We start from the raw sequence: 13,666 nt of genomic DNA on the forward strand, positions 1-13,666 counted from the left end.
ACACAGAGCCCTTACTTAGGAAAAAATATTTCAAAGAACCATGCAGCACTGTTTTTTTTTATGACTAAAATAAGCTTTTCTCCTTCAGGAGAAAAATAGTAGTGATAAAATGTCTTTCTAATGAAGAAAATATTTTCAGGACTAATATTTTTTAAGGTGCTTCATCAAAACTTCTGGAATTTTACAGGCTTCTTTCAATTACAAAATAAAAAATAAAAAAACCCATACTGTAGACCACAACTTGTGGTTACACTATTATCTGATAGGAGCCTGGTTTTTAAAGTATGGGATTAACAGCACATTTAATCAATCTTGGCAACACAGGCAGTAGACAGCAAAATTGATTACTGTTCAGATAGTAAAATGTTGCATTTTAAAATTATTGGTACAATCACTACAGTCACAACAAGTATTTTCACCCTCCCTTCTCCCATTCTGTTGTAATTCTATGAAAATGGGCTGGCTCTGCAGAAATACAGGGGTCCATGTCAGGAAAGCTTTCTACAAAGCTAAGAACCACTCACTTTTCATACCTCAATCACTGGGTTGAAAGATCTCAGGTTTATCTGCCAAGAGTGAGGATTTTAACATCTGCAGAATTAGACAGCCAGTGTCTTGGAATTTTTACAGAATGAGATGACAAACTCTTGGAACACTGATGATAATTTTCAGTAAATGCTGAGGCTACAGAAGACTGCAAAGAAAATAAAACTCTAACATAATTTAAAAAGAGAAAAAGTCTGATAGGCTAGTTTGGTATCAGTCTTGCACAGAATTCTGGTATATAATCAACAGAAAGATAAAGGATGGTGGTAAAAAGTAATGCTAAACATAGACTTACAGAAAATAGGTCTCGCTAAATAAATTTGGTATGGCTTTCTGACAGGAATATAGGTTGGACTGGATAAAAATACCCTGCAGTTTCTGACCTACTATACTTAGATCTCTGTAAGATTTAGTGCTACACAAAAGTCTGATTTAGAAGTTAGTCAACATGAAGAAAACCTGGAATCTAAAACCACCTAATAAATTATTAGGGAGGCTAAAGAAAAATATTTAAAATCCACCTTGTCAATAGTTAAAAGCTGTTTTCTTAGCTCTTAAAAATCATAGCTCATTATAGCCTGCAATACTATAAAAAGCTACTTCCCCTTTAACTTTTTGTGTGGTTGGGAAAAAATCATATACACACACAGTTAAAGAAAAAGGTAGGAGGAATACAGTCACTTTAAACTTTTGCTCTCATAGATTGTTTCTCAGGAAAGAAAGCTTCAGCATTAACAGATTTCCTTAATAAAAAAAAGATCAGTGCACTTAAAGCCATATTTTCAGGAACGAAAAAAAAGTATACATATGAAAAATCAAAGCCAGTTCCACACACGTGTAACATCTTGCAGTACTAAACTTACCTAGGTTATACTTCTTGCATCCAGAGTCACCTGGAAACATTACAGAGGATTATTTAACACTTTTGACAAGGACAGATGTGCAACAAATTATTATGTATAAGCTGCTCCAGGGTCTTACCATATGGCACACATAAAAGAATTCAAGGAAAGAGGGAAAACTGTGACATTTTAGCTTGGCTGAAAGCACACACACAGGTACTTATTCCAAAAGAACTGGCACAGAGTCAGGTGCTATCCCCTGTGCAAGAACTTTTTCCTATTGCATGAATCTCCATGACTGATGCTTTAGGGAAGGTCCAGAGCTACTCAGTGTTCCTGCTTGTCAGTTGAAGGATTATATGAAAGACTGAAGCTGATAGAATCTGCACAGAGTACCCAAAGAGGTGAAGGACAAATAAATAAGAGTAAGTAAATTTTGTTCCAGAGATCTACACCATACATCACAGTGACTTGATGGCAAAGACGTGGCAGTATACATCCCAGTGCAACACCCTCCACACACGAGAAACGAGGGTTGTTTACCACTTACAAGATGAGGAATTCTACTTGGAAATGGAGCAAAGCAAAACAAAAACTTCTAAGACACAGTGAATTCTCAAATGCATACAGGAACCCAGCAAGCCGGAACTGGCTTCCCAAGCAAAAACATCCCATGGATATTTAATATGTCAAAGCAGAGCAGGAGAGAGAACAGGCTGTTGCATCAACACCTAGCCTTAGTGAGATTCTTGATGGTGTATTTACCAAGTTCTACTTGCATTCTAAAAGAGAAAAGTTAATGAACATTGATGATGCCTGAAAGCCCTGTCTTAAAAAGAGAAACAATGGCTTTGTTCTCAAAGTTGTTCTTATGAGCTTAAGACCCAGAATAATAAATTTCATAGAAGCTTGTAATTAGTAACATATGAAGAATGGAACAAAAGTCATTAAATATAATAAACTAGTCATATGTACTGCTGTATTGTAAATTAATTACTCAAGGACTATCTATTTGTCATTCGGGAGACCTTAATAAGACTATCTGACCAAGAGTGGAATGATGAACAAAAAGTGAGAAAAGATTGAACTGGATTACATGACAGAAAATTACACAGAAGTTCTGAGATGATTAAATAAATAACTGTGGATTTTCACCTACAATCGTTTTCAGTTCTGACCAACTTCTCTCTGTGATAAAAACCAAAAGGGCTTTATCACAGAGAGAAGAAAAACCAAAGAAAAATACTAAGTCTTGATTAAATGGGATGTTTCAAAATGCTTAAGACTTACAAAAGGAAATAAGTGGATAAAGAGAGAAAGGCAGTAACTGTACAAAATTTGCATAGAGAAGTTCAGCTAGGTCTTCTCCTCACCCTTTGACAGAATACTGGGCTGTACCATAGTGACCAAAGCCTTAAGAAAAACAAAGTTTTTAGTCAAACCAACTAAATGGCAAAATATCAGAGTTCACAGAAGTGAGCACCTTTAGTACAGCTTACATAGTTCCGGAATGCATGGCCCATTCTTTGGCCCAAACCTGGGTAACTGGATGGATCGTTAGATTTTCATACAAAATTATATTACCCACCAATCACCTTAGAATACATAAAAACTTCAAGAACAGAAGTCACTTATCCAAGTTTCCCATGTTGGAAACGCTTTATTCCTAAAAGTTCTGGCGGAGTTTTAATGAGCACTCCCAGTAATGCTTCCCTACTAGCACCTTCCAAAGGGCCTGATCAGTTGCCTGTTGAAGACAAAGTACTGACTTGAAACAATCTACAAATCCCTAAAGAGCTGTTAAATGCCTCTATCCAGAACAAAAAAGCGCCTTTTAATCTCTCACAGCTCTACAACCAGGAACTAACAGATTACAGCACATATTAACTTCTTTCTTTTCTCACCCTGATTTTCCTCACCACCCTAAAACTATCAATTGAATAGAGTGGCTCACAAGGCAGTGAGCCACTTAACTGTCCAAACCAAAATGCAGAGGGAATAGAAAGGTTTCAGGCTCTGGCAACGCCTCAGCTACTGTGATATACACTACAGTAACATTACCAGCACTGCCCAAGCATCCAAGCCTATGGACCAAAAGCCTAAAACTCAACACATGGGAACACTTTATTATCTCTTTTCTCCAGACACCTCTAGCCACTTTTTCCAGCACCAGCTAAGTTTGCCAGGACAGGAAGAAACAACTATTGCTCCTATCTGCTGATCATAGTCAAACTCACCAGGAAACATCAGACTAATTTTTGGCACACCCCAGGCCCTGCTCCTCCTAGCACCGAGTGGGGATGAGCCCAAGGGCAGCCAGGGGAGGCCAGCCCAGCTCCCTGACACCTGCGCCATGGACACGTCCTCCACACCCTCACCAGGAAAAGGCACCGAGGAGCCAGCGCTCCTGCTCCATCACCCACCGGGGCCGGACAGCCACCGCAGGGGACCCCACCACCCTCACAGTGCCGTGTCAATGACACCGGGCACCGTGACGGGGCCATCCGCCTGCCCGCTGGGTCACCGCCAGCACGGCGGGACCGTCCGCCCGCTCCCTCGTGCCATCACCACCACCGCTGCCGGTGGGACGGCACCGCCGCGGCAGTGCGGGACCACCGAGGGCGATGGTGACGGCACCCGGGAGAGGACACCCCGAGCCAGGGCCGTGGCGGAAGGGCAGGCGAGGCGCCCCCGACCCCAGCGGCCTCGATGGCGCGGGACCATGTGCCGGGGGCATGGCGGGGCGGCCGGGCGAGGGGCGGCGGGGCCGGTGCGGGTGGCGGGGGCGGGGAGGTGGAGCCTGGCTGCGGGACCGCCGCTTCCCTCCCCCGTCGGGCGCTCACCTGGCGGGGCCGCCCCTCGCCAGGGGGCCGGTTCCACGCGGGGCGCGGGGCTTGCCCGCCCGCCCTCCCCGGGCCGCGCGTCCGCCGCCCGCTGGCTCAGGCCCCAGCAGCCGCCGCCTCCCCCTCCATGGCCGCCGCTCTCGCCGGCTGCATTGTGGGAAGCTGACCTCACTCGCTGCTGCCGCCGCCCCGCCGGCTCCGGCACTCGCCGCCATGGGGGCCGTGACCGACGGTGAGACCTCCCTCCCTCCCTTTCTCCATCCTCCTCTCCTTCTTCCCGCCCCGCGCCGCGACCCCCGCCAGGGCTCCCCGCAGCGCCGCGCCCCCCGCCCGCCCTCCGGGGAGCGGCAGCCGCGGCCCCCGGGGCCGCTCACCCCGCAGACGGGCCTCCGTCGCGGCCCCGGCCCGCGGCCCTCCATGCGGCCCCGGCGGCTCAGCGGATCCGCCCGCTCTGGCTCCGGGAATCGTTCCCTGAAGGGCCCGGAGAGCCCCGCGCGCGGCGCCGGGAGGCGGCTGCCATGGCGTGAGGGCTGAACCGGAGTTTTTCCCCAGATGAAGTTATCCGCAAGCGGCTGCTGATCGATGGCGATGGAGCTGGCGACGACAGGCGGATCAATTTGTTGGTGAAGAGTTTCATTAAGTGGTGTAATTCCGGATCTCAGGAGGAAGGGTATCTCTTGTTTTGCTTTGGTTTTTTAAGTCTAGGAACTGCTTAGCTTGCGTCTCCGTGGAAAGCAGGGCTCGATCCATTTGGAAGAGATCCGCGTTAAAATGTGCACAGCTGCTTTCCTTTGGCTCTGTGGTGTTTCCAGGACAAACGCCGAGAACTGTGCTGGGAGAGGAGGGCTACAGACGGGTCAGAAATCACTGAAGGCTGCGGGCTGTGTCGTGAAATCTGCCAGCTCCGCTCGAATGCCCTCAGGATTGCTGTGCCTGCTGCGTGATCCAGCCGGGAGTCCCGCTCTTGTAACAGGATCATGACTCGGATATTTTAGTTGGCAGTTGTGCTTTTGTTCTGTTAGGGAAGGGAAATACTGATGGTATTTCTTATTTCTGCTGCTGTCGTTCTCTCTCTCTTTTTTTTTTTTTTTTTTTAAAGTCTAAATTGGTAAGGTACGAGTGACAGCCTTCTGTGGGGACAGCCTTCTCAGTTAGTAATGGATATAAATTCCCAGAGATCACAGTATTACCAGTGTGTCGACAGAGAAGCACTGCAGTATTAAAATACTAATTTGGTGGTCACAGAACCAACCCGAGCTGGAAAATTTATAAGCTCTGGGTCAAACTGCTCACTGCTTTAATTTTATGTTGATAAGGACATGATGCTAGAATTAATGTGTACAGTGTTTCTAACTGCACTTCCAAAAAAATTATACAGTGAATCTATGAAGTGTTTTCTTTATTGAATGGTTGTTATTTAGCTGTCCCTTATGCTACATCAAGTTTTGTTTTCTTGCTCTGTGAAGTTAGGAACTATGTTTATGCTGCTTGAGAGTAAATGTCTTGTCTGTTTCAGATACAGCCAGTACCAACGAATGCTGAGTACTTTATCACAGTGTGAATTTTCAATGGGAAAGACTCTTCTGGTGTATGACATGAACCTGAGAGAGATGGAAAATTATGAAAAAATCTATAAGGATATAGGTAAACACAAGAAAATGTTACTGGTTTCTGTTTGACAATTTCTCTTCTGAACAAGCTCAAGCCTGGTGAACATAATATATACATCTGATGAGTGGTTTGGACGTTTTTTGGTTTTTTCTTACTAGACAGTACTCATATATGTGCTATAAGCATCTTGTAATTACATAGAATACATACAAACAAGAGCTTTTTTAACCTCTTGATGTGTATATAGTTTTTAAGCTGATGGATCTAACAAGCCACCATGTCACAAACAGCTCTTTTATCGTTTAGCAGAATAGCTTATTTGCATGCATTGTTTGAATTCAATATAACTCTGTATCTTTCTTGGTTTGTTTGTTTTTTCCTAAAGAAAATAGTATAGCTGCAGCCCATGAGAAGATCTCTGAATGCAAAAAACAAATCCTGCAAGCAAAAAGGATTCGAAAAAATCGCCAGGGTAAGGTGCCATATGTGTATTTACAGTGGTGGGCTTCATTGGTTTGTTATCCTTTAGAATACATTGTATTGGAAAATAGATTCTAAATTTTTGAACATATGATTACTATATTCAGCCTGGTGGGTTCCACTGACTACTGAATGTTTTGGGTGGATGACACAGGCAAGATTGAACCAGATCTCAATGGACATGCAGCATCAGGAAAACCTAAAACATTGTCCATCTCAATGACATGCAGCATCTGGAAAACCTAAAACAGTGTCCTTTCTGAACACCTGTTTTCAGAGGTGTATTTTTTCCCTACTTTTAAAATTATTTACTCATAAATCACTGAAACCTACAACACTCTTAAAAGATGAGCAGTTGAATAGAAGCAAAAAATTGTTTTTTCCTGATATAACATGAAAGCTTTTAAATACAACTGTTTGATCCATGCTGTGGATAATTTTGAACTCAACTGGAAATTAAAATAATCTTAACAGTAGGAATGTGGAGTTGTTACATCTTCACAAACATAGGTCTGAAGCGTTTGCTTTTTAATGTTCTGTCCAGTCTGCAGCACAAATTTTTCCAGGTGAATGAGGTAACTGTCATATGTATGGTCTTACTATCAGGAAATGGCTGTTTAGTTGCCTATATAACCATAATATTGTTCTTGATATGTAATAGTGTTTTAGAAAATCCTAAAAATGAAAAAAAATCTATGCATAATTTTATACTTTTTTCTAAAAATCCCTAATGTTCATGTGTATCATCAGCACCATTTTCTGTACGCACACATTTGATTGTATCTAAACCCAATGTTTATGAATCAGACACAAAAGACTAAATGTGCAGCAATGCAGCCCTATCTTAAGGTATTTTGAAAAACATTAAACAGTTTTTCAAGGAAAAAGAACCTGCCATTCCATGATACCTGAGTATGGGTTCTTGAATCCATATTTTCAGAAGTATTTAGATTAACTATTTAAATGTCTTTCAGAATATGATGCATTGGCCAAAGTCATACAGCATCACCCAGACAGACATGAAACACTGAAGTAAGTATAAAACTACATTAAACTATAATAGAGCAGTAAACTAGAAGTCACCAGACTTGACATTTCCTTGATTTCAGTTTGACTTTTCCTCACGTTTATATAATTTCTTTGACACAATAAAAACTTGTGTTTCTGTGTCCTTATGAGCTTTCCTTAATGTGCCATCTATGTGGGTCAGAAGCATTGCTAATTGTTCTGTAGTTGAAATTTTTCCACTGTTAAGTTGAATAAGTGAACTGAGATGTAAATGCACATCTCAGAAAAGGGAGATGGTGGGAAGTCCTTCAACTTGCACCAGCCAGATTTAGTAGTCACTGAAAATGCATAACTCACAAGCAGGTAAGGTGGAATGAGAGACAACAGGAGAAAGCTCCCAGGGCTCTTTTTTTAAGTTTTCTTTCTGGTTGTTGTTCCTGCATGCCCAGTTATAAATGGCTGTGTGGTGTGCCACACATAACCTGCCCTGGCATGCAGGGCAGACCTACCTGTTGTCCAGCTCGTCCTGTGTGTAACTCACAGTGCTGCTTGTCACATTCCGGATTTGTATCACTGTCTGTGCTTTTGGGGCAGTTGTGGGGAGATTATTGAGCCATACAAACGTTCCAGGATTTATTGCATCTATGAGTTTGTTGTTCTTAAACTGATTAAAGATGTGGTGTGGGATTACTGTTCCCATATAAGTGCAGCTGTGCACTTATCCTCTTCCCACTTTCAGTGAAATTGCTAAGGGAGGCTATCTTTTCATATTCCATAGACTTTCATAGCAAATGGAAGTGATTTGGTTATACTATAACCCTAATAATAGCATTTTTATAGCTAGAAGCCACTGACAATATTTCACACATTTCTTTCTTGTATGTTGTTTTTCTTTGCCTTGATTTTATTACCCCAACTTTGATTATTACAGGCAATTCTCGTGAGGCTTGACTACTTCTTACTTCATTAGTCAGCATGTGACATTTATCAAGTGAGGCTTTAATAAAGAGCTACTAAAAATGCAGTTTTTCAGATAAGTCAATTAAGAATAGAAACAACTAAATGAGAGAAGTTGTGACTGCCCCATCCATCTCTGGAAGTGTTCAAGGCCAGTTGGATGGGGCTCTGAGCAATCTGGTCCAGTTAAAGATGTCCCTCCCCATAGCAGGGGGCTGGAACTAGGTGATCTTTATGGTCCTTTCCAACCCTAACTATTCTATAATTCTGTGATAAATGATACATTTTTATCTTAGAGGATGCTGGATTGTTTAGGTTTGGAGGCATTATTCTAAGTTTTCTTAACACATCCAAGCATAAGTTTCTTAAGCAAAGCTAGAAAAGGTGGTGTGTTATAGCTGGTAAGGATGCAGTCTGTAGGAAAGTACACAGAAAATGATACAAAGATCCAAAGGCCACTGTTAATTCAGAATAGAGGAACGCTCACTAACAATGTCACACTTTTCATGGAGCTCTTAATCACTGAAAACACTTGAGAAGACTTCTTGTGAGAAGAAGCAGGAGGGTTTCTTGCAAGAGTTACATTTATAGCTTTTGGAGGTTATCTGGCACAATAGGACAAAGTTTAGAAAAATACTTTCTTTGTGCTTTTAAGAGTCTGTTTCTTGGAACAGCGAGTCATACAGCACAAAAGAAGCTGTTAACAGCTTAGTCACAAGTAGTGCACAGGAGCCAATTCAGGAAGTGATAGGAGCAGAAGTACTGAACAACAGTGCCCAGTGTAATTAGATGCTATATCAGAAGAGCTGTTCAGAGAACCAAGAAATGACACAGTCTTAGAAAAAGAGATATGAAGGTAAGAAGGCTAAGCAAAGATTCTCTGGAATGTAAAGTAAAAGGAATAAAATTCCAGATGTAGCTTGCATGTTACTTAAAAAAAAAAAAAAAAAGTCTGTCCTCTCATAGTCTGCTTACACCTGACAGCACAGTGTAAACAGCAAGATTTGGCCAAGTGGAAGTTTTTCACAAACTAGAAACCAAATGCTTCCAGAATCAGTGTATGAGCCTATAAGCTGAAGAAGGGGTAATGTCACAAACAACTCTCTCAGGTATTCCTGTTGAGGTACCAAGCATGCTGGTACAAAAAAAGGCAACACCCTCGGGTAGCACTAAAATAGACCTTTTCCCATCCACAGTGAGGTACTTAGGACTAGAGGGCTTTTTGTGGTTCCCTACCCAGTCTAGTTGCAGCAGCTGGCAATGGCTTCAGGAAAAAAAGGTTGATTTCCTTGCTGACCCCTCTATGACTCTGCCTGCTAATTAATCAGGGACCATCAACCTCAATCCGCTTCACGTTCAAAGGAGCACTTTGCTCTCTCTGCATGGTATATAATTATGATAGGCATTAGAAGTAGAAGGACCAAACTGGAGATTTGGCTGTAAGAGTTAGTGCTCCACTCTCATTTGAAAGGTATGCTATGGTACCTGCTGTTCTTGGCCTCCAAAAGGGTTCTGGTGGTCCATGGTGAGCTCCAGTGAGACCAGAAGGTTCTTCCCCCAGAGGGTGGGTGGGCACTGAACAGACTCCCAGGGAAGTGGTCACAGCACCAATCCTGACAGAGTTCAAGGAGCATTTGGACAATGCTCTCAGGCACAAGGCATAACTCTTGGGGTATCCTGTGCAGGGCCAGGAATTGATGTTCCTTGTGGGTCTGTTCTGGCTCAGGATATTCTAAGATTCCATTAATCTGCTTCTTTGACTTGTATTGTAGGGTCAAATAAATAACATGTTGTGTCAGGACTGAATTGTTACAAATGCTCAGGGTACAACTGTATTCCAGCTTCAAGGCCTAATTTTTTGTAAATGTCGTGAAATTACAAGTTGAGAACATAATAGTTTAAAATTACATGAAGTGACCTTACCTCTAAATCATTGCACTTGTTTTGTTTACATAAACAGTGGATTTTTAGTTCTTTCTCCTCTACTTAGAGCAAATCTGTTTTGCAAGAATTTTACAGAATTTCTTAAGAATACTGTGACAATCTCTTTTCAGGCAGCTAGAAGCTTTGGGAAAAGAGCTGCAAAATCTTTCTCACATTAAAGAAAATGTTGAAGATAAGGTAAGTTTTTCATAGAGGTTATATATAATAATTTAATTAGGAATACAATTAATGTAGAGTTTGCTATGGGTTGTTTGGCTGTATGTGCTCTCTGTTTCCTACAACATGTATTTATCATTCCAGTTGGAGCTGAGAAGGAAGCAGTTCCATGTTCTCCTGAGCACCATCCATGAACTTCAGCAAACCCTGGAGAGTAAGTGCTGTTCTTTGGTAATAGGTACAATGGGGTTGTATTTTAGCAGATCAAAAGGAATCACAACTTCCAGCAGGGGGATGGCTCTGTGCAATTGAGGCTGGTGACCTCTTGCATTGGCAGAATTTTTTCCCAGTAGTAGTACAGAGTCTGAGACTGCTCTGAGTTTTTTTTTTCTTCTACAAGCTACCCACTGTGCCATTTCCTGACTAGCTTCAGGTTAATTTGTAGGTAACAGAATTCTTTAAAATGTGAGGATGGAGAATAGCCATTTGAGGGTTTTTTTTTTTGGTTGTTTTTTTTTTTTAACAGAAAGTATTTCTTACAGAGAGTTATTCTTGTGCTTATTTCCGAATTTCATTTTATAATTCCTATTTCAGTAGTTTTGAACATCTCTCTGCTACCATAGTATCATTTGAGGCTTTACTAAAAGAAATCTAAATACAAGGAAGGTAAATGACAACCTATTCAGACTGTGAATCTGTGACAGAGCAGGGACTAAAACTGTCAGACATGAGAGCTAAATTTAAGAATTAGTTGTACTCACCTTTTCTCATACAAATACTTAATATTTTCAAATCAGCACTAACTTTTTGTGCTCTAAAATGGGTAATATTGTTTTAAATATTTGCTGTATATTTACCCTTTCAAAGACAGAACAATTGGTACAGTCTCTGAGCATGACCTGATTAAATGCAGAGATGGCTCTAAGAGCAGACTTTCATTCTCTAAGGCCATCTAGATCTTCTTAAGCAGAATGAACTGTTAATCCTAGGTGCACTTTAGCAGAAGGTTACTGTTATTATGTGTTATTAACACTTGCTTAAGTATTAGTCTTGAAAATGCATTTTCATGTGAATATATAGATTACTTTTCAGGATTTTGTGAAGGAACTAGCAGTTTAGTGAAAAGCACAGCTTCAGTATAAAATAAATAAACCATTAGCAGGCAAAGAGAAAGAAGAGTTAGAAGCAATCTGGTACCATTTGCTTCAAATGACACTATAGAATTTACCCATATTTCCAGTAACAGCTGTTAGAGATAACATCCTTAAACTGAAGGATTGTTTTGTTTGTTTGAACATAGCATTTTTTAGAATGAGATACTCAACTACACATTTAAGGCAATCAAAAAATATTTAAGTGGGACAAAGTTCTGCAATATAGTCTGTATCTATGACCAAGCATGTTTGACTAACAGTAATATTGAATTTTAGATGATGAAAAACTTTCAGAAGCTGAGGAATCACAAGAAACTCAGATGGAAGCAGAGGCCAAGCAGTAGATGTCACCTGAAGACTGACAATTACTACTTAAGAAAGTCCAAATATCTTCACTTTCTGTTGAAATCAACAGTAAGAGTGATGGAGCTGGAAATAGTTTTCAACTGCTTCTGTGGATTTTTATACAAAAATACGTGTTTTAGGGGAAAAGAGTTGCAGATGTTTGCAGGCAGGCACTCAGTGTTAACCCACAAACTTTGTAATTTGTGACAAATATACTTTGTTTCACAAAGGATGAAGCTTTTACACCATGCTTGTGAACTAAGGTGTTTGTAAAACTTTGCCAATAAAAGGTGTTTTCACAGATTTTCCTATTTTTAGTAGGGATTGAGCCTTATAATAAGGGCTTCTTTTCTTACATGACATCAGACTGAGGACAGTGCATCTTTTTGTGAGTTCCAGCTTCCATACCCTGTTCTAGATGGGACCTAAATCTGAACTAAGTAGGCTCTTAGTTTTTTAAAGTAGCTGCCATTTAGAACTTGCTGTGACTGGACTAGAATTTAATAGTTTCATATAAAATAAATTACTTCTATAGAATTAATGCTTGTTAGGTGTTATAAAAAACCAAAAATGATACTGTACTAGCTTTAATTTTTTCCTCAGAGTGATGCAAAGAACTGCAACAATCCAAGCCTTGCTCTGCTGTATTTGTTGTACCACATCAATAGTCACATTTTGAAATGGCACATTTAAAATTTCAATTTAAAAGCTTTGTTCTTGAAGAAACAGGAATCTAATCCCAGTACCATTTATCATCTGCTTCTGGATTTTATCTGTCAATTGACTATTATCAAAATACATCATAATTTCTGAAACAGATGGTAGAACCCTTCTTTTCTCATTATGAAAAACTGAAGCAGTAGAGCAATAATCACGTTAAAGAATGAGAGACACTTTTGTTATTAGTAGGCAAAATGGAATCTATCCATCCACCTGGCTCATCCTGCTGTCTGAGCAATCCATTGGGAAGTAACAAAAGTTTCAAACTTCTCCAAAAGAGAAGAGAATGGAATATGCTTTATGCTTTTGTAAGGCAGGGAGGAAGGAACAAGGGACAGTAGTAGGTCATGTTCTGAAATCACTCACTAAATGGAGCCTTCCAGTGGTTTGGGCAAAGGAAAACACTTTGGATCTCACTCAGACTGTGCCATAAGCATACCTGGTTCAGGTATTTCTATGAAATAACAAAGTTACATGGAACAGAGCTGCTGTCTCATGGGTGACAGCTGAGAGGGATTTCCACAACTGCAACTTCAGACATTTATAACCTAGATGCTGTGTAATTCCCTCAGTGGCTGTGGATCTGGGTGGTTTGGGTTGAACAGACATATCTGAGCTTGCTTTGCTCACATTCCAAGTTTGTTATTCCCAGCTGAATATGAAGTCACACAGTTTCAGTTGCACAGTGCAGCCCTGAACTAATAAGCTGTCAAAAGTCTTCTAGTTCACAGCTGGTCACCTCAGAGCACAGGGAAGCTCAGGTTTGCCTGATGGAGCCTGTACAGACATGCAATGCTTCTCATGCACTGTGAATTTGGCAGGTTGAGGGGTGGCTAAGCAAACAACAGGCATTTAGTAGAAGTACACCATCAAAAAGTACTAAGTGTACAGGGGTTTTTCCCCTCATAACAACAGAGAATGGTAAAATATTTTGTAAGGCAGCAACACTAAATTATTGCCAAATCAGGGAGGAGTCATTGTCATGAATATATGAATTACGAAGATCATAAGTGACAAGGACTCAAGGACAATTTTAAAGCTTTTTTTTTTTTTTTTTCTT

At 40.9% G+C, this 13,666-nt stretch overlaps 1 protein-coding gene across 2 annotated transcripts; it reads left to right on the forward strand.

The window, feature by feature from the left end:
* Positions 1-4,305: 4,305 nt before the first annotated feature.
* Positions 4,306-12,189, forward strand: THOC7 (THO complex subunit 7). Of its 2 annotated transcripts, XM_030228075.2 has the most exons (8): positions 4,306-4,463; positions 4,784-4,901; positions 5,748-5,875; positions 6,228-6,314; positions 7,297-7,354; positions 10,342-10,408; positions 10,532-10,601; positions 11,818-12,189. In XM_030228075.2, exons 1-8 carry the CDS (start codon positions 4,445-4,447, stop codon positions 11,883-11,885), a joined length of 615 nt encoding a protein of 204 aa, XP_030083935.1. In that variant the 5' UTR covers positions 4,306-4,444; the 3' UTR covers positions 11,886-12,189. The 2 variants fall into 2 exon arrangements, with proteins under 2 accessions (XP_030083935.1, XP_030083936.1); XM_030228076.2 differs by lacking the exon at positions 4,784-4,901 and having other exon boundaries at positions 4,347-4,463.
* The last annotated feature ends 1,477 nt before the right edge of the window (positions 12,190-13,666 follow it).

The sequence above is a fragment of the Serinus canaria genome, chromosome 12, assembly GCF_022539315.1.
Source record: "Serinus canaria isolate serCan28SL12 chromosome 12, serCan2020, whole genome shotgun sequence".
Classification (NCBI taxonomy): domain Eukaryota; kingdom Metazoa; phylum Chordata; class Aves; order Passeriformes; family Fringillidae; genus Serinus; species Serinus canaria.

Coding starts and splice junctions, on each gene's coding strand:
- THOC7 (XM_030228075.2), top strand. Junction 4,902..5,747: donor TCCGGATCTCAGGAGGAAGG/GTATCTCTTGTT, acceptor TGTCTGTTTCAG/ATACAGCCAGTACCAACGAA. Junction 10,602..11,817: donor ACTTCAGCAAACCCTGGAGA/GTAAGTGCTGTT, acceptor ATTGAATTTTAG/ATGATGAAAAACTTTCAGAA.